The sequence below is a fragment of the Dioscorea cayenensis genome, chromosome 1 (genome assembly GCF_009730915.1).
Source record: "Dioscorea cayenensis subsp. rotundata cultivar TDr96_F1 chromosome 1, TDr96_F1_v2_PseudoChromosome.rev07_lg8_w22 25.fasta, whole genome shotgun sequence".
NCBI lineage: Eukaryota > Viridiplantae > Streptophyta > Magnoliopsida > Dioscoreales > Dioscoreaceae > Dioscorea > Dioscorea cayenensis.
In genome coordinates, this window is record NC_052471.1 from 30,010,394 (window position 1) to 30,029,379 (window position 18,986).

At 37.5% G+C, this 18,986-nt stretch overlaps 3 protein-coding genes across 3 annotated transcripts; 1 reads left to right on the forward strand and 2 right to left on the reverse strand.

The window, feature by feature from the left end:
* Positions 1 to 481: 481 nt before the first annotated feature.
* LOC120269477 lies at positions 482 to 3,986 on the reverse strand. The gene is made up of 3 exons (XM_039276840.1): positions 3,550 to 3,986; positions 2,189 to 2,585; positions 482 to 958 (listed from the first exon to the last, which is right to left on the reverse strand). The coding sequence occupies exons 1-3, from the start codon at positions 3,734 to 3,736 to the stop codon at positions 670 to 672; spliced, it is 873 nt and encodes a 290-aa protein (XP_039132774.1). The 5' UTR covers positions 3,737 to 3,986; the 3' UTR covers positions 482 to 669.
* Positions 3,987 to 4,803: 817 nt separating this feature from the next.
* On the reverse strand, positions 4,804 to 8,818 carry LOC120269588 (ubiquitin-like protein 5). The gene is made up of 2 exons (XM_039276876.1): positions 8,494 to 8,818; positions 4,804 to 5,035 (listed from the first exon to the last, which is right to left on the reverse strand). The coding sequence occupies exon 1, from the start codon at positions 8,731 to 8,733 to the stop codon at positions 8,512 to 8,514; it is 222 nt and encodes a 73-aa protein (XP_039132810.1). The 5' UTR covers positions 8,734 to 8,818; the 3' UTR covers positions 4,804 to 5,035; positions 8,494 to 8,511.
* A 1,632-nt stretch (positions 8,819 to 10,450) lies between these two features.
* On the forward strand, positions 10,451 to 13,333 carry LOC120265678 (CASP-like protein 5A1). The gene is made up of 3 exons (XM_039273633.1): positions 10,451 to 10,898; positions 12,701 to 12,833; positions 12,923 to 13,333. The coding sequence occupies exons 1-3, from the start codon at positions 10,687 to 10,689 to the stop codon at positions 13,112 to 13,114; spliced, it is 537 nt and encodes a 178-aa protein (XP_039129567.1). The 5' UTR covers positions 10,451 to 10,686; the 3' UTR covers positions 13,115 to 13,333.
* Positions 13,334 to 18,986: the final 5,653 nt, after the last annotated feature.

Below are 18,986 nucleotides of genomic sequence, written 5' to 3' on the forward strand. Positions count from 1 at the left end.
GTGATAGAGCTAGAGGTCGATGCCGTCATGAATCACATCGTCCTTGAGAGTGATAAGTATATATATATATGTATGTATTATATGTATCACTAAAAGTATAATAAAATAAAGTATATACATATTATTAAGAAAATAATATATGTGTGTGTATATATATATTATAAAATACTACATCCAAACTATATTTGCAAGCATTTGTAATCAAACTTTATCACCATGAACGAGGTGCAAAGGTCTGATTGAGCTCTACACTCTAAATAGGTTTGTCTAGCTCATTTGAAAGCTCTCTATAATAGTATGTATATCTATCTACCTAAATGGGCAGCAAATTAGGAATCAGACAGCAAATTAGAAATGAGAAGCTAATACTAAGAACAAATAGGAAAGATGGTAACATATAATAATAATTACATAAAATTACTATCGATTTCGGTTAAAGCCTTTTATGTTTCTTTCCTTTAAGAGTACTACAATAAGCCACTGTTCCAATTCCACTATATAACAATGGTTGAATTAAACCAATACAGTGAACACCATATCATCATCTTGCAGTGTGCCATATATGAATACATAGATACACAACCGTTCAGTGTTCACTGATCCTGTACATCTTTCTGGTGACTAACACTGTAACAATTGAGAATTCATGTACTTTTTGTGCCAGAAAAATCAAGAGACCCGGTTAGGAGAAAGCAATTTCATCATGAAGTTAAACCTGGTAGCCGAGGAGGCCTTTGGTTGCGGCCATTTCGCTTGATCAGGAACTTTGATGCATTTAAAACCCTGTCCTAAGTACAACTTTAAAGCGGCCAAATTTTCTGAATCACAGTGTAGAGCAACTGCCCGGCAGCCCCAGCTCCTAGCTCGAACTTCTGCTTTGGCCACAAGCTTCTTGGCAATCCCCTTCCGTCTCTCAGTCTCACGGACTGCAACATTCGATATATATGCTATTCCAGTTCTGCAGAGATCCCATAAGCTCATGTTATCTCAAACATGCTTTTCTATAAACTAAAATTACAATGTGAAAATCCCCCACAAAAGCATCTAAAAAACACACCATCTGTCATCACTCTCATCAACTAATGCTACAAACTCAAACCACATGGGTAAAGCAACTGTTTTGCATAGTACTTTTATAACAGATGAATTTTCAGATAATCTAAGCAGTGGGGAGCATACCCAAAGGTTTTCATTTTCTTCAATAAATTGAATTTAATCATATTCAGTTACCTTGTTTGATGAGAGAATGAAGTGAAAGATTTTCTAAAACGCACAGGGAATGAAAACGCTTCCTGAATCAAGCTCAGCTTGATAGTCTGAATTCAAAATAGCAAAGGCAATAAACGCACCGAAATAAACTTGCAAACCATATCAATAATGGCATCAAATGATAATGATAAAAAGAAAATAAATAAAAGATTGACAACATTCCTGGGTTCAGACAGCAAGGTTTTACTCACTCAACTGGCTAACATTTGCAAAAATAGAGCAAAAGTGTAAAGATGCACAGTTGTAAATACCATCAGGCTGATGCATGAAGGAAAAAAGTACTAAAATGAGAAACAAATTTGAGGCTCTGTATTTTTTTGTAGGTTTATTCAGTTGTATTGAGAAAAGGGTACATCCTTGGCTTGTAGATTTCATAAAAAGAGCCACCCTAGACAATCTTCCTGAAAAGGAATGAATTTCCAGTCATAATAGCCTGCCTTTTTTTACAATTATACATCATAACTTACAGCCAGCATCCCTACATGTAGGCATTGTTGTATTGTAAGTTAGTGGCCAATTACACAGGTTTAACTGATAAAAAGCTATTTTACCAATAAATTGGTGGCTCCTATTTTGGTGTTTAACCGCCCAAAGTTCGAGCAAAAAAAATTATATCTATGAAATAACATCATAGCACTTGTTGTTGCTCTTTTAGGTCAATTTTATAGCAGGGAGTAAAGGATCTGTGTTCATTTGATCAGGGAGGTCACTTAACTCAAATGTTGACTTTGCGCGCCTTTTGTTTTGAGAATATTTTAGTGATGCATGGTTGTTAACATGAGACAAAATGCATGACATTGCTTAGGAGAGAATTCTAATGGCATCCCTGAATATAAAGGTCGATATGCATCACATGGTCCAAGCTAGCCTTTTCAGTTTTAGAAATCCTCTCTTGAACAAAAAGTATATTCTATGTTACCTTCTTTGATGTAATGGTCCTTTTCTAGGTAGAAAATCAGCCACGGTATCTATTGTCAATATTCCAGCCACAGATCCTCTATTTATACTGAATTTTCCTTCAAGATCTCCAAATTTGATTTGTTCACTTCCACAGTATAAATTATCATTCAATGAAGGACCAGAGATAGCAACAAGACAAGCTCTCATACAGCCCAGGGGCACTGAGAACCCAGACAACAGTGCCACAAATCGGTCAATCCTCAGTGCCAAATCTATTGGGAAAGTATAGTCCGGAAAGAATGAGCTACAATGAGTATCGGCCACTTCCCAACAATCCTCCAGTCGAGCATCCCGAACAATCACTTCAGAATAATTGGATGGAAACAAATCAACTGCCTGGCTCGCTCCACAGATCCCTGCAGGATAAGCAATAAGCTAGACAATAAGGTTGCAGATTTCTTTTGTGGGAAAACAAACACTGAGGACATTCATTTGCTTTGAAGTGGTGAGGAAGTTAAATAAAGTAGGCAGACTTCCACTCACTTCAGATACTCATTTGTTTTAAAGTAGGAGAAATGATATTTTTAACACTTCAACACTTCCTTTGATTTTAAACTAAACCAACTTTAGAAATACATATATATATATATATATATATTTTTACTGAAGCGAGGGAAGTGAGCTTTTGTATGTTGCTCACTTCACCCACTTCAGTAATCTTTTATTCCCTACAAAATGAACCTCGCAGATACTAGAATTGATATTACTTCCAACTGTTTTAGATAAATGTCCCTTCCAGACACTGCCTCCCTTTCTGATTACTTTAGAGCAAATGAACGAACATTAATGACAAACATAGGCATCCAAATCTTCCCTATCAGGTATGAAATTACCAAAGCAAGGTGTCATTCAAGGAAAAAAACCCCATTTTCTTCATTGCATGCCCACCAGTGTGATACTAATAATTTGCTCTTTAATGGTAAAGCATGTATACGAGATCAATACTCGTTAGCAATGCCATATCCTTCCTGCTTCTAGAAATACTAAGCAATAACTGTAAAAGATGAGCACTATTGTTTGATAATCATGTTTCTAATAACCAGTTATCGTCACTGTTAGAAGAACAATACATAGAACTATTTGTAATTCACAAAAATGAACGAACCCCAGAGCCTTGCATACATTGGATAACAGCAATTAGGAGACCAAAAATAAATTTTTTTTTTTTTTAAAAAAACATCAATTAATGTTTTTCTTTTGCCTCAATACGCTGAATCACAGAGTTAAATTCGTGTCTTTACAAACAGGAAATCAGGTTTCAATTTATAAACAAGGAAAAACCAATTATTCAATTGAATACAGAGATTGGGCATTCATTACCTGATTCAGATCGGAGGGAAAGTTTATTCAGTTTATTGGATGTGGTTAGAGGAACTCTAACCCTAACCCTAAACTGAACCTTGGAAGAGATGGAAGGTGAGAAGGTGGTGGGATGAAGAGGAAGGGCTTTCACACTTAGAACCAGCGAAGAGGAAACACCAAGAGGCACACTCCTCGTCATGGTCATGTCTCTCTTCTTTCCAACTTTGGGCCAAACTATTCTTTATTTATTTATTTTTTTTTAATAGAAGGAAAAAGGAGGGAAGAAGGTGAGTAATAAGTTGGATCGGAACTTGGAAGTGATGGTAGTGATGGAAGTAAGAAGAAAGAGGAAGAGACGGAGGTTTTAACCCTCTCTCTCTCTCTCTGTGTTTGTGTGCAGTCTCCACTGCCAGGATTTCATCTTTATCTATTCTTTTACCATGCCTCGTGATTTGTTTACCATGGTGATTTTCAACAATCATTTTATTTCTCAATAAAAAGCCGCCGCCGCCGCCGGTGATTTGTTTGATAGTGGCTGCCGTGAACTCGGAGAATGATGACTATTTCTCGTATCCAACGCCATTGTTCCATGAAAAGTATAATTAGATCAATTTCTGAATAAAATATTATGGATTGCTGCCCGCTAAGGTTGTTGGGAGTATTGATTTTAAAAATATCTCTGACTCTTAAATTAATTATATTGTGAGCAAATTAATTTAAGTTGTCGCCCGAACGGTGAAGTAGTTGTTGGAACTTGGAAGGGGTGGGTGGAGAGGTGACACAGTAAAGAAAAGAAATAAAAATTAAATAATGATGTGAAAAAGGGAAACAAATTAATGCTGATAAAATTATATATATAAAGGCATGAGCCTGTTCAAGATCAAGTACACAAAACAAATAAAAAAAAAAACTATATCGGTCGTTCAAGCTTGCCGAAAAGAGCATCCGCTGGCTTAAAAAGACAAAAAAACCACATTGACAATTCACAAAGTAGAACGCATGAGCCTGTTCAAGATCAAGTAAACAACGGGGCAGGGCAAAAAGGAGCAATCCAATGGAAAGTAGTAATCACTAATCAATTGTTCAAGAAAAAGGAATCATAGATAAACACGATGGGAAGAGCTTCCACTAAAAATTACAAAATATAAGAAATCAAGAATGTGTGCATAAGAAAGCATGCAGTCATATCAGAACAGTATTTCACAATCAAACCACAAGATTTAGTGATACTAGCTCATCCCATTAAAGCCACAGTAGAGAATAACAATCACAAAACTGAAAAAAGAGCAGCACTGGTTTTATGCTGCAAGATCAAGATCAAATCCCTGTTTTAACAGGCATGCCATTGTTTTCATTTTCATTATACATAGTGAAAACATAAGCTGTTTTAAAAACCACGAAAATATAAAGCAGTAACGTTCCCCAATTTTGTTTATTGCATCTAGCACTGATGACTTAGCTATCCATTTATATCAACTTTTGCTCTTCACATGCCTAAGCCAACCTGCCATCACAAAACAAACTACTAATAAGATAATAGCATCATAGAATCAAAAGTATATGATTAGGAGCAAAGAAACAAAGAAAGAAAGAAAGAAAGAAAGAAAACCATTTGCTATTCAATCTTCTTTTACTTCACCGGGTCATTGTGTTTTGGGCTAGTATATCGTTGTCAGTGTTCTCTTGTGATATATATTTTCAGTGCCTAGTGCAGCTGATCTGTTTTTCTTAGTTGTTGGTTGATTCTTATAATTGATTCTATGATTTACATATAATCTCGTAGCCCAAAAGATTGAAATCACCAACGATCCTGTATGTGTGCACCAATAATCTATATATCATCAATGAAAGGTTATATAACGGATAAAATACAAGTAGATGTGATTGATGTTTATGCCCTTTTTCTTTCAAGAACCATATATATAGATACATTTTTAAACTTATCCCAACACCTTAGCAGGGCAATATAAATCAGTTGATCTGTCTAAAGAACCACATCCTAACAACGAAAGAGGTGACCATCAAGGAAAAAGAGTAGATCAGAAGGGGAGATTGTAAGTGAAGGATCAGAAGAAAAAAAAAAGTAGAAGAAAAGGAAAGGAAAAAGAGAGAAGAGAAAGGCAGAGAAACAAATAAAGAGATCGGCCAAGGTACACATAGGCCATAGAATACATGACCTCACCTTTCAAAGCCATAAACCCACTAACTTCCATACCTTCAAAGCTATCCAAAAGAAAAATTAACAAGGCCTTCCCACCCACTGCATGCAAATCACATCACATGAAACTCAAGCTGAAAAACACCCTATAATAATGGCACGTTCAGTAGACCGTGTAATTGACCTCCCAAGGACTGGTATTGTTTCCAAATCACCATCCAACAGCTCTATGCAACTCCAAAATAGATCATGTGCTAGTTGTCGGTTTGAGCAAAACCAGAGTGGCCATTGTAGTTCTCTTGGTGTCAAAAAAACAAGCATACACAAACTTCATTATTTGCATGACCTAATGGCTATAAAGCAGGCCTAATCACTACGCTACGCTACCTCATCTTTATCAGAGCTAGATTCATTACAACAGGGGGGGCTCAGGGAAGAAATGCATCACAAGGCTTTGGCATAAATCCTAAGGACAGTGATGGGTACAGACAGAACAAAATACATATGGATGTTGCACTTGCAGACCTTGTAGCTAAAGCGTTGCAACTAAAGATGCTGCTGCAAAATTGTTGCATCTGAAGATGCTGCTGCTTAAGTATTACATCACAGATGCTGCAATCAAAATGTTGTGGCTAAAAGGTATTACATATAAAGTGTTGCAGCTGAAGTTATGATGCTGCAGTCAGAGTCATAAAGTGATTCTAGCTAAAATGTTAGACTTTTACAGATGAACAACAAAAATAATGAAAGCTTAACCAAGGTTATGAAATTGATGCATCATAAGTGTTGAACTTGTGAAGATGAAGAAGCTAAAGAGATGATGCTATTGTGAACAAAGTAATTGACCTTTAAGTTGTCAAAATCATGAAAACTTGAAGAAGTCAGAGCGCACAATGTTGCTAATTATCTCAACATGTCAAAGAATTAAAGATGTAGAGATGCAGAGTCAAAGAGTTGTTCATGCTGCTAAAGGCCTCAGGCTCGAATTGAAGCCTTGGAAACATAGAATAAGTTAGTTAATGTCATCAGGGACCTCAAGTAATTGACAAACTAAAGCCATGAAGACATCAAAAACATATAAAGATATCAAAGACAAGACCACAAACATGTAAAGGCCTAGACCTTAAGGCATGAACAACTCGAAGTGTGTTTCAACTCGAAAAGATGTCAAACAACTCTGATGCCCTCAAAATGGAGGAAACCTTAACAAAAAGATCCTGTTTCAAGCAACGAATTTCTTAAAGACAAATGAATCTCATCAAGAGTGTCAAAACCTTATGCCCTAGTGCAACCTCCACAGGTTTCTAATAACCTTTATTCACAATGTTCACATTCCTACCTGGAACCTAACTCTTTCAAAACAAGAAATGCTATGTGTTACAATGCATCTCCCAAAGTTAATAGAATCAATCCATTATTTCTCATTCCTTTGTCTCTATTTTGTATATTCGCACTAGGTTTCTTAATTGGAGTTCTTCTACCTAAGTGAAAATCAAGAACCCTCATACAAATTCATGTAATTTAGAAAAATTGTTTCCTTATCCATAGGAGAATCTCAAAATGGAGGGTACCAAGCAGTTGTTGCACAAAAAGAAATGAAAGAAAGCAATCATGATAGAAGTTTAAAGAAATTGCAAAATTTTTATCTACAAATGTTTTGAGTCATATGGATCCAGATTGACTGCAATATATTTATAATTTGAAAGATATTAGCATTTAAATGCCATCATTGATAAGTCAGACCATCCATTATTGCCTGTTTGAGCCATTTAGAGAGCCTCCAATGGACACAAAAATAACTGAATTTTTATATGAATTTTGTTGTGAAGTAAGACTTGATTATACTTGCCACATAATAAAAAAATATGTGAAACCAGACAACCGTTTGCAATGACTTTGGAGAGAAGCTAGACCATAAAGGAGATAAAATTCAAACAATTGCCAAGCATGGAAGCAGAAAATCCAACTGGTATGTGAAGACATAAATTTAATAGTCTATCAAGGATGTTGCAGGGAAAACGAGAATGGCAAATCAATATCACGACCAAAATTTGAAAATTATATTCTTTGAAATGTTTTTTACAGTGGAACTGGTAGATTATCAAATTCCTGTTTAAAACTCCTGTAAGTTATAAGCTTCCTCACTAGTTGTCGTCTTTAGTTCATGCAGGCTGTATCTTTTATTCCCTTTTACATAAAATCTCTAACATCCTTAGTACACTTTCTTTATTTCAAGTAATACCCTATTTTTCCTAAATGCTAGGGATGGAAGTTGGTCCAGGGCTAGGAGAAAAGGAACAGAATCAGGATGCGCAAAGCTGTATCTGGCCATTCACCTAGTTGTAGAAATAAGGAATCAGAATTGAAGAATTGGGAAACACACACACACAAACACACACACACACACACACACACACAGAGGCAGGCACACACAAATTGTGTGAAAAGAACTAGGGCAAATCAAGTGCCCTAATGGGACAGGGTGCACGATTAATTCAATAGCCAAAGAATCTAGTGGCAAGCAATTTTTCACTAAAGAAGGTATATTTATGGGTTAACGCACAATTAAAAGAAGCAATTCCCACCGATTAATGATACATATCATAAATAATATTGAATAATTGCTAAACAAGTGCGCATGAAACTGATATTAAATTTTAAGTCGCAAAGGTGAGAATCAAACCATGCAGATATGATTCTATAATCAGAAAGGTTAAAAGTAGGGATAGAATAAAAAAATAAGAAGAAAAAGATGATATCCAAAAGAGAATCCATAAAGAAATTGAGGAAAAAGATAGATAAACCTAGATTGAGATGATGGATCAATTGTAGTAGAGCTCGAGGCCCATGCCGTCGTGAATCTCGTAGTCCTTGAGAGTGATATGGTCCTTGTAGATGTTGTACCACTTCTGGATGCGGATCTTGTCGGCCCTCGTTCCCGTTTGAGCGGCCACCAGCTTCTTCAGATCGCCGATGGTGTCATCCTCGTTGCACTTCACCCGCACCTTCTTGCCAAGACGATCGTTCAGCACAACCTCGATCATCGTCGCTCTCCGCCTCACGCACGCACAAGATCCCAATCTCGCAGTGGAAGACCGAAGACCTCGAGAGAAGAACAACAAAACTCGACGGGTGGTCCTCTTATACGACTGATCTCGAGTTTTTCAGTGGCTTGAATCGCACGCAATCCCTTGTGTATATACACGTATACGACTACGGATACGATGGTATATATGATATACTAATACATAAGCTCTTAAAAATAATGTAACACCAAAAAAATATATATAATTAAAAAATATATGCAAATATTATCTGGTTTCAACATTTAAAATCATCAGATATTTTATTATTTAAATTCACATGAAAATCCAATTAAAATTTATATTTTTTTAAATTAATTTAATTTTTATAAAAAAAAAATTGTAATAGATAAGTGATTTTATCCACTTTTCTAATATATATATATATATATATATATCAAAATTTATATAGACTTGCCTATTAAAATAAGAGTTATAACTTTTTTTTTTAAAATAAAGTATGTACATATTATTAAGCAAATAATGTGTGTGTATATATATATTTATTATAAACTACTATTACATCCAAACTATATTTGCAAGCATTAGTATTCAAACTTTATCACCGTGAAGGACCACAGGCTGATTGAGCTAGAAATCTCCACTCTAAATTTGTCCATCTGGCTTATTTGAAAGCTCTCTATAGCAACATAAATATCTATCTAACTAAATGGGCAGCAAATTAGAAAATCAAACCCTACTACTACTAACAACTACTAGGAATAATGGTAACATATAATAATACTTACATAAAATTACTATCTATTTATGTTAAAGTCTTTTTTATTTCTTTCCTTGAAGAGTACAATAAGCCATTGTTCAAAATCCACTGTATCTATATAGCAATGGTTGAATTAAGCCAATACGATGAACATAATAAAATCATCTTCCAGTGTGGCATTGGCATATATACATACACAAATAAGCAATAGTTAAGTGTCCATTAATCATGTACATCTTTTAGTGACTAAATTATAACATATGGAGAATTTATATATTTTTATAAAAAAAAAATCAATTTACTTTATTGAGAGAAGGCAGTTTCATCATGAACTTAAACTTAATGTTTGAGTAACTTTCGGTTGCGACCATTTCACCTAATCAGAATCTTTAGATGTATATGAAATTATTATTTTTATGTTTAATAATTGTAGTATTTAATTCCACAAGATATTGTACAAAAAAGTATACACATCAATAAAAAAATATCTTAAATAAAATAAAATATATAAATCAACTAAACAGATATGGGTTATATTAAATTAAACAAGATGCATACTATATTAAATATATATATATATATAGCATAATGGCAAAATAGGCCAATTTAAAACATTCAACAAATAATTCAAGAAAAATAATAATAATAATAATAATAATAATAATAATAATAATAATGATATAGTGCAAACGGGTGGTGGACTGGATTGGACTGGGCTGGACTGGGCTACATGATCTTTAGAGGGATATATAGATTTTTGCGGGAACATGCCTTTAACGGATGCAACCATTCTATTCCTAACCGAACCAAGCTACATTGATATGGGCCCAAACAAAATAAATAAAAATAAAAAAATGAAAAATAAAAATAAAAGTTAATTAATTAATTAATTAATTAAAAAAAGTACATAGAATGATGGCAAGATGGTATATGGGATGAGCTCGCTTCGCTCTCTCTCTCTCTCTATATATATACAGTGTCGACAACTCCTTCGCCAGCCAGGTCCCAGCCCAAACCAAAGCTCTTTTTGTTGTTTCATTTTGTGGGGAATTTCCCAATTCCATCAAACCTAGGGTTCTTCATCTTCATCTTCATCTTCATCTTCATCTTCTTCTCTTCTCCTCTTCTCCTCTTCCCTAGATCCGATCCATACTAATTCGATTAGGAGATGATCTGAAATCGTGTCTGCGGAGATGAACATAAGCCGACCGGCGGTGCATCCAGTGGAGGCGCCACCTCTCACGGATGCCGCTGAGAATCGGCCCAGGGTCCGGATGAAGGACATCCAAGGGATGTCCGGCACTGCTGGAGGCCTCGCCCTTCGCCTCTGCCAGTTCGCCTTCGCGCTTGCCGCTCTTGCTGTCATGGTCTCCACCAGTGATTTCACCTCCGTCACCGCTTTCTGGTATTATATCCATCATCTCCTTTTCTCCTTAATACCATCATTGCCAAGTTTATATGTGTTGGGTTTAGGAAAAAAAAAACGATTTTTTTTTCTTAAAAAACAAATAATAATTCTTGTTTTGGTCCATCTTTGATTATGATTTATGATATTGAAGTTTTTCTTCATGATTTACAAGTAATTCCTATTTTTGGTTATCCAACAGATTGCCTATGCCGCACATTTCTGTTTATTTGTTTGTAGTACTATCATGTGCTGAGTCAGTCAGTCTAGCTTTATGGCTTGAAGTTATTCTGCTAGCGGGCCACAAGTCTAACATGAACCAGCAAACATGGAATGTCGGTATCCTTGAGGGAGAAAACCCCCATGTGATTTTGAGAATGAACATGCGGGATAATCTACATCTCACCTACAATTGAGGCTTCTAGTAAAAGATGAAGACCTGAGCATTTCTCTGTCACTGTATTACTACTTTCAATTGTAGTTTTTGATGTGCCTGTTCTGAGCACTATTGCTGTACTCAGAAATATCATTAGAAGACTGGTATTTTTGTCACGGCCGGCCCCCCAATGTTCATAAAGCCTCTCAAACCAAAGCACGCAATTATACAATCTTTTAAGTTCTGCATTAGATCTTTAATAATCATCGTAGATGAAATTTGCCTTCATATTTTAGTAGGTCTTTTTTGGTATTTTTTTATCTATTCCATATCTTCTAGCTCTGATAAATGCTCATGAACCAGAAGAGAACCATTTATTTCACTTTACAATTTCGTGTTTTATGGCTGGTTAGGCTAATGATCGTCCAACATTTGATATAACTGTTTAGCTGACCTTCAATTATGTTGTGCTATGGTCCAAAAGTTGGCAGAGTTCTAGTGTTTCTTGCAGCCACTTGTCGTGATTATTTTAAGAACAAGACTGGAAATGAAAATTAAATACAATGAATGTACCCCCCCTTTGCATTGACTTGAAAACAGAATTGTACTTGAAATTGGCTATCAGTTGCTTATTGTAAGCCATGTTTTATTTTCAAGCTTGAAGAACTTTGCCATTAGAAATATAAAGGACAGTTTATTCCAATATGTGGATATTTCGATATACAACTTCTGCAAGCCCTGATACCATGTCATGGCACTGATGATAGAGATAAAACATTTTTTAAGAAGGGTAAATTGGATGTTAATCTTGAGAAGCATTGCCTTGTAATTGGCAACCCTTCCCATTGTGTATGTGGTGAGTGCTGTACCGTTTGCATTTTTGCAGGAGATGAGAACTACTCGATAATGACATTGGGCTGTGTGGCTATCCTTTATTTTTTACTTTCTGCGTTCATGTTCTTGAGCATAGCTACTATTTGCCTACCTCCATGATGTTCAGAGAGCAGAATTTTTTGGGCAGAAAAGCTAACAAAGGGGTTTTTGAGGCCTCAATTCTTCTTCATTCTTTTGAGCCCATAGATTGTAAATGTTGATTTTCATGAGACATCTTCTTCTGCATATGCATTGAAGTCAGTGGTGCAGCATTGGGCCATGGTAACTAATGTGCCTATTGATGCTGATTGTTATATCAACTTTGCAAAGAACCAGGAGTCAACCTTCCCTGCCTTTTTACAGATGTGGAAGCTTAATGAATAGCCGAAGCCGAACAGAATTAGTGTAGATCTTGATGATGCTCTTCCTGCTTATGAAATCGTATATGAGTTTTGCTTTGATATTGTAGGCAACTTGCTACTGTTGTTTGCTAATTCTAGATAAGCAATTCATTGTTTTGAAACTTCTAACTTAATAACCTTCTTGGGATCAGCTACCTTGTAGCTGCAGCGATCTTGCAGAGTCTGTGGAGTCTTTCATTAGCCATCCTGGATATTTACGCCCTCCTTGTGAAGCGCTGTTTGAGGAATCCACGAGTTGTCTGCTTGTTTGCTATTGGAGATTGGGTAAGGAAATTGTGGTGTGTGTGCATGGTTGCTATTTAGATAAATCAGCCTTTGTTGGTACCTATTCTTATGTTTCCTCTTTAATGCAGATCACATCCTCACTTACATTTGCAGCAGCTTGTGCATGTGCTGGCATCACAGTTTTAATTGGTAATGACATGAACTTATGTGCAGAGAACCACTGTCCGAGTTTTGAAACAGCCACAGCCATGGCCTTCATCAGCTGGTTTGCTGTCTCCCCATCATTTTTCTTGAATTTCTGGGTATTGGCTTCCCGATGAAATGGTGATTGTAGCCATCTTCCTAACTGAATGTGATGCAGTGTCATCTCAGGCTTTTCCATCATTTTCATAATTTCAGTTTATCCATATCCAACTCAGTTTGCCTATGTATATCATGATTAGCAGGATTGAAAATTTATATAGATCTTTCTGGCCAAAATTTCATGTTTGTTATCCTTTTAATGAAAATGCTCAGGTTGCATATACACCTTTATATCATCCCAGTTCACCACCCTTGCTTTTGAAGTATTTGTGGTATTCTGTTTTGGTCGCCTGTGTGGATGATACGTTACAGACTGTATGGTATGGAACTTTTACACACGGTGCATTGCCCCAAACAGTCTAAACGCATGCCAGCAAAGATTCATCTGATTTCTAGTTGACATTAATGTCTCTGGATAGCTTTGAGAATATGTGCTGATTCAGAACCTGAAAGAAAAATCCCTAACCCCGTGCCATCTCTGAGTTCCCTCTGCCAACCTGAGTTCCCCCTGTTTGTCCGCTCCCCCTCTTGCCATGGCAAGCGGGGGTCAGCCACCCCCTCCCGCTCCTCAGTCCAAATCGTGGTCTCAAATCGCCTCCTCCTTGACTCAAACCCTAGACAATTCCCCATTCCATAACGCCCAGCTTTTAAGCAAACTCAAATCCTCCACTTCTTGCTTTGTCCGTTTGGACAAAGATGCTATCAACAGAGGCCGCTTGAAGTTCCAATATGCTCTCTACGGAAAACTATTTGGGAAATCTCCCCCATTTGAGCAAGTCAAGTCGTTTTTGCTGAACAAATGGAGCTGTATTGGTGAGGTCTTTATCTCCGATCTTCCCAATGGTTTCTTACTGATAAGATGCTCTTCTGAGAAAGTGATGCAGAGTCTTCTTCTTGATGGGCCTTGGACCATAAATGGCATTATACTTCAATTATCTCCATGGAAACCCTTCTTTGAACCAAGCTTTGCTAAGCTTAATTCAGCGGCCATCTGGGTTCAGTTTCATAACTTGCCTGTTGAATGTTGGGACGGTGAAACTATTGATACTATAGCCAGTAATTTTGGAAACCTTATAAAAATTGATGAATTTACATTCTCATTGGCAAGATCCAAATATGCTCGTGTGTGCATCGAAATAGACTTATCGAAAAGCCTCTTTGCCGAGGGTTTTCGGATCGGAGATGAGCGTTCATAGGGGTGTTTGTTGTTGTGATGTACTGACGCTTTACCGACATTTTGTTACAACTGTGGGCTCATTGGTCACGGTAGCAAGTCTTGCAACCGACCATCGTTGTCGGGGGCCGGTGAGTCTTCTTTGCCCTCTCGTGTTTTGCGAGAGCCGGTAGAGAATACTCCCTTGGTCTTGCATGACGTTGATCAATGCATGGATCCTGCTGACCCTATTTTCGTTCCTAGAGAGGATGATAACCCGGGATCAGAGTTTGGACCTTGGCTTCTGGTCTCTCGTCGGCGTGGCCGAGCTCGAGGCCGTGGTGGTGGCGCTGTTCGTGCTGCTCACGTGTCCTCGCGTTCCGCAGCCGGTCAGGAGATTGAAAATACCGAGTTTCGAGGCACTGCTTTGCACCGCTTACGTGGTGGATCCCGTGTCGTTGGCAGTGGCCGGTCTTCCACTATGCACGCATCCCATGATGGCACTTTATTTGGTGCCGTTACAAATTCTTCTGATCAAGATCCTGTGGTAAATCTAGCCGTTGATCCCAACATGGAGAACCCCACCATTCGCTTCGAAAGTAACCCATCTGACCCTTCCCACTATCTTCCGGTCTTGTCTAATCCTGAAGTCCCTTTGCAGCACGTCTCTTCATTACAAAACTCCTTAACTATTAATGCTCGAGACAATTCACCGCCCTTCTCTCCCACTCAAAACGCTACCTTTCGTAACTCCCGAGAAGCCTTAAAGCTGATTAATCTTCCAAGAAACGTTTCCCCTCCTCCTATCTTGCGTACATCTGTCCCGGAAGTCTCTATTCATTCTCCTCCTCATAATCAATTGCATAACTCCCTTGTAGCTCAAGTCTCCTCTGCCCTTGAATCCAGTGATATGGAGGAGGATAGTGATGGTGGGGAGGGATCAACTGATGATGACGATGATGAAATGCCAGATGATGGTGATGACGGTCCCGACGACTCAATGACGCTGGTTCAGTATCAGACGGAGGTCAGACGGGAAGCCCTCATCAGGAAAGGATCAAACACTAATGAGATTTCACCTAAGAAGGGAAGGGTGGAACCAGAGGGTTCTGGTTTCTGTTGATTTGAGTCTTCACCTTAACCATTTTAGTTTCTGTCCTTTTTTCGAATTTGTTTTTATGAATACAGCTAAAATCTTTTGTTGGAATTGTAGGGGTATCTCAGATCGGGATACTTCTTCTCGGCTCTTCCGGATCATCAGAAAGCTTAAGCCTCTCTTGGTTTGCCTTGTCGAAACTCGCGCTAACTTCGGTTCGAGTTGAGCGCCTCTGCAAGAAAAATTCCTAGGCTTTGGGAATGGGCGTCTATTCTTCGCGATGGTTATTCGGTGGTATCTTTTATCCTTTGGAACTCGGCCATCGGTCAAGTCTCTCTATCATTGTTTCTCGTCGTGTTTTACATTTAGTGGTTTCCTCTTCATTTTCTAAAACTATTCTCATTTCGGTGGTTTATAACTCTTCTCGCTGTTCTTCTCAACGTTATCTCTGGCATGAACTTTCCAAGCTTTCTTCCCTTGGGTTTCCTTGGCTTATTCTGGGAGATTTTAACGCTATTCTCTCCAGAGATGAGCACAGGGGAGGCCCCTTCACTAATTATAATCGTAAATCTTATTTTTTCAACGAATTTATTAATAGTAATAATCTCTTGGATCTTAAATATGTTGGTTCTACTTTCACTTGGTGCAACAATCAACACGGCTCCGCTCGTCGTTGGGCCAGGCTGGACCGTTGTCTTGTTAATCTTGAGTGGAACGGTACCTTTAAATCCTATTCTCTAACTCATCTTGCTCGTTCTTTTTCGGATCACTCTCCTCTCTTTCTCTCAATTAATTTATCCTCTAATTTTAAAAAGAAAACTTTCCGGTTTAATAATTTTTGGGTTGATCTTGGTTGTCATAACTGTGTTCGTGAAGCTTGGGATTTTTATCCTCATGGTAATCCCATGCAGGCGTTTACTCATTTTCTTTCCCGTACTCGTTCTAAGCTCATTTTCTGGTCTCGTTCGGGGGTGAATAATTTGGATGCTATGATTTCTAAAGTTGAAGCGGATATTGGTTGTATGGAAATTTCGGATTTTGATCCTAATAATCAACCTGGTCTGACGTATCTTTATGCCAAGCTTGCTGCCTTGCAGCGCCAGAATAGTATTAAGTGGGCTCAGCGCGCTCGCTTACAGTGGATTTTGGATGGTGACAAGAATACTCATTTTTTCCACGCTATTTGTCATATTCGCTCTCACTCTAACTTTATTGCCCAGATTGAGGATAGCAATGGCAATGTCTTTAGTGATTCTACAGGCATTAATCTTGCCTTCATGAATTTTTATCAAAATCTTTGGAGCGAGTCTTATAACAATTCGTCATACTTAACTGATGCTCTTCCTCCTGATCTTCCTATGCTGTCGGATTCTGACAAAACATTGCTCATTCGGGATGTTACTTTAGAGGAAGTTCACCGTTCCCTTTTTGATCTTCCCTCAGGTAAGTCCCCTGGACCCGATGGTTTCAATGTTGAATTCTTTAAAATTTTTTGGAATGTGGTTGGCATATATCTCTTTGATGCTATTCAACATTTTTTTAAAACCTCTTGTATGCCTTCTTCTTGGGGTAGAACATATGTTGCTCTCATCCCTAAGATTGATAAGCCTAGGTTTGTTTCGGATTTTCGGCCTATTTCTTTGTGTAATGTTTGCTATAAGATCATTTCTAAACTTCTTGCCAACAGATTAAAAGCTGTTATTCATAAACTTGTTGGTTTTGAACAAGCGGGTTTTGTGCCAAATCGGTGTCCGATGGATAATATTATTGCTTTGCAAGAGGTTGCTCACTCGATTGAAAATGATAGTCATAGCCCCCCTATGATGATAATAAAACTGGATATTGAAAAAGCATACGATACCCTCAATTGGAGTGCAATTCTTGCCATTCTTGCTAAAATGAATTTTTCTCCACTTTGGATTGCTTCCTGTCTTCAGTCCTGCTCTTTTTCATTACTTGTTAACGGTAGCGCCACAGATTGGTTCTCTTCTTCTAGAGGAATTCGTCAGGGAGATCCTATCTCACCATATTTATTCATCCTAGTGTCTCAAACTCTTACTTCAATGCTTAATTTTAATCTTCAAAATAATCTGATTCCTGGCTTTAATAGCAATTTGCAGCATAATTTCAACCATCTCATGTTTGCTGATGATTTAATCCTTATCACTCAGGCCTCTCGTCAGGTTGCTAGAAATATTCAGAATTGTTTATATCATTACTCTAGAATTACTGGTCAGTGTCCCAATCTCTCTAAATCTCATGTTTATTTTCCATCTTGGTTTAATAAACATGTTTTAACTAGAATCTGTTCTATTCTGAATTTGAATCATGCTCAATTTCCTTTTAAGTATTTAGGAGTTTTCATTTCTCCTAGAAAAATGTCTTCCCGTACTTTTCAGCCTATGGTAGAAAAAATCAAGAGACGTGTTTCTAATTGGGATAAATTTCATCTGACTCCTGCGGCTAAAGAGATATTGATAAGTTCTGTCCTTCTCTCTGTCCCAGTTTACACTTTGACTGTCTATCATATTCCAAATTTTATTCTATCTGAAATTTCCAAAGTGGTGCGTAAATTCTTTTGGAGTAGGAATGGCAATGGAACGGGCATCCATAATGTGAGTTGGAAAATTTTAATGGAAGGTAAGTCTGAGGGGGGCTTGGGTATCAAGAATTTGGTTCTTGCTAAGCATTCTCTTGTGTCCAAAAATGTTTTCAAATACTTAAACTCCCATGAGTGTTTGTGGGTTGACATCTTACTTAATAAATATGGGAAAATTAATTTTTGGCATGACCCTATCCCTGCTAAGTGCTCCTGGTTTTTTCGTGGTTTATGCAAATCTGCTGTTTTCCTTAGACATTACTGTAAAATCAATTCTGTTAATCCAGTGAATACTTCTCTTTTATGGGATCCTTGGATATTTAATATTCCGATCGCTTTGAAGCCCACATTTCTCAACATGGATATTGACTTGGACCATTTTAATTTTTCTGAACTTATCTCTGGTGATCAATGGGATTTCAGGGGTTACAATTACTCTTTGGTAATCATTTTGATTGGACTGATAAGAATTTTTCTTCAGTTGAGCATGATTCAAACAATCATTGGGTTTGGTGGCCTAATGCTACTACCCCTAAAATCTCATCTGCAGTTTATCATTTCTTGAATAATCAGCATGGTGTTGATGATCATTGGGGAGGGTTGGAAAAAATTGTGTGGATGATTCAGTTGCTCCTAAAAATTAAGCATTTTATTTGGCTTTGTTTGAGAGGCCGTCTTTCCACTTATGCTTTTTGCATAGCATTCACATTGGCACTGATTCTCCTTGTGGTGCATGTGTGGTCTTCATCGTGAGACCATAGATCACATGTTTGGTCAGTGTAGATGTGCTTTGAATGTTTGGGATCATTTTAGTTCTTTTTTGAACACTGCTATTGTTTTCAATGATGGTTTTTCTTCTGGCAATTGGGTTTCTGAATTCAGCCATTCCCTGCGGTTCTTGGCTTACATTGCGGCTGGTGCATGGCATTTGTGGCTTAGCCGGTGTAATGCTATTTTTAAAAATGTTCGCCCTAATTGCCCGGGTTCATTATCTCCGAACCGTGGCCCATGTTGAAGAATTCTCATGCGCTCTAAAGATCT

Excerpts from the sequence above, each read along its gene's own strand:
- LOC120269477 (XM_039276840.1), bottom strand. The coding sequence starts at position 3,736 with ATGACCATGACGAGGAGTGTGCCTCTTGGTGTTTCCTCTTCGCTGGTT. Across the intron at positions 2,586-3,549 it reads TTCCCTCCGATCTGAATCAG|GGATCTGTGGAGCGAGCCAG; the intron begins GTAATGAATGCC and ends CTTATCCTGCAG. Across the intron at positions 959-2,188 it reads GGACCATTACATCAAAGAAG|AACTGGAATAGCATATATAT; the intron begins GTAACATAGAAT and ends GGATCTCTGCAG.
- LOC120269588 (XM_039276876.1), bottom strand. The coding sequence starts at position 8,733 with ATGATCGAGGTTGTGCTGAACGATCGTCTTGGCAAGAAGGTGCGGGTG.
- LOC120265678 (XM_039273633.1), top strand. The coding sequence starts at position 10,687 with ATGAACATAAGCCGACCGGCGGTGCATCCAGTGGAGGCGCCACCTCTC. Across the intron at positions 10,899-12,700 it reads ACCTCCGTCACCGCTTTCTG|CTACCTTGTAGCTGCAGCGA; the intron begins GTATTATATCCA and ends TCTTGGGATCAG. Across the intron at positions 12,834-12,922 it reads TGTTTGCTATTGGAGATTGG|ATCACATCCTCACTTACATT; the intron begins GTAAGGAAATTG and ends TCTTTAATGCAG.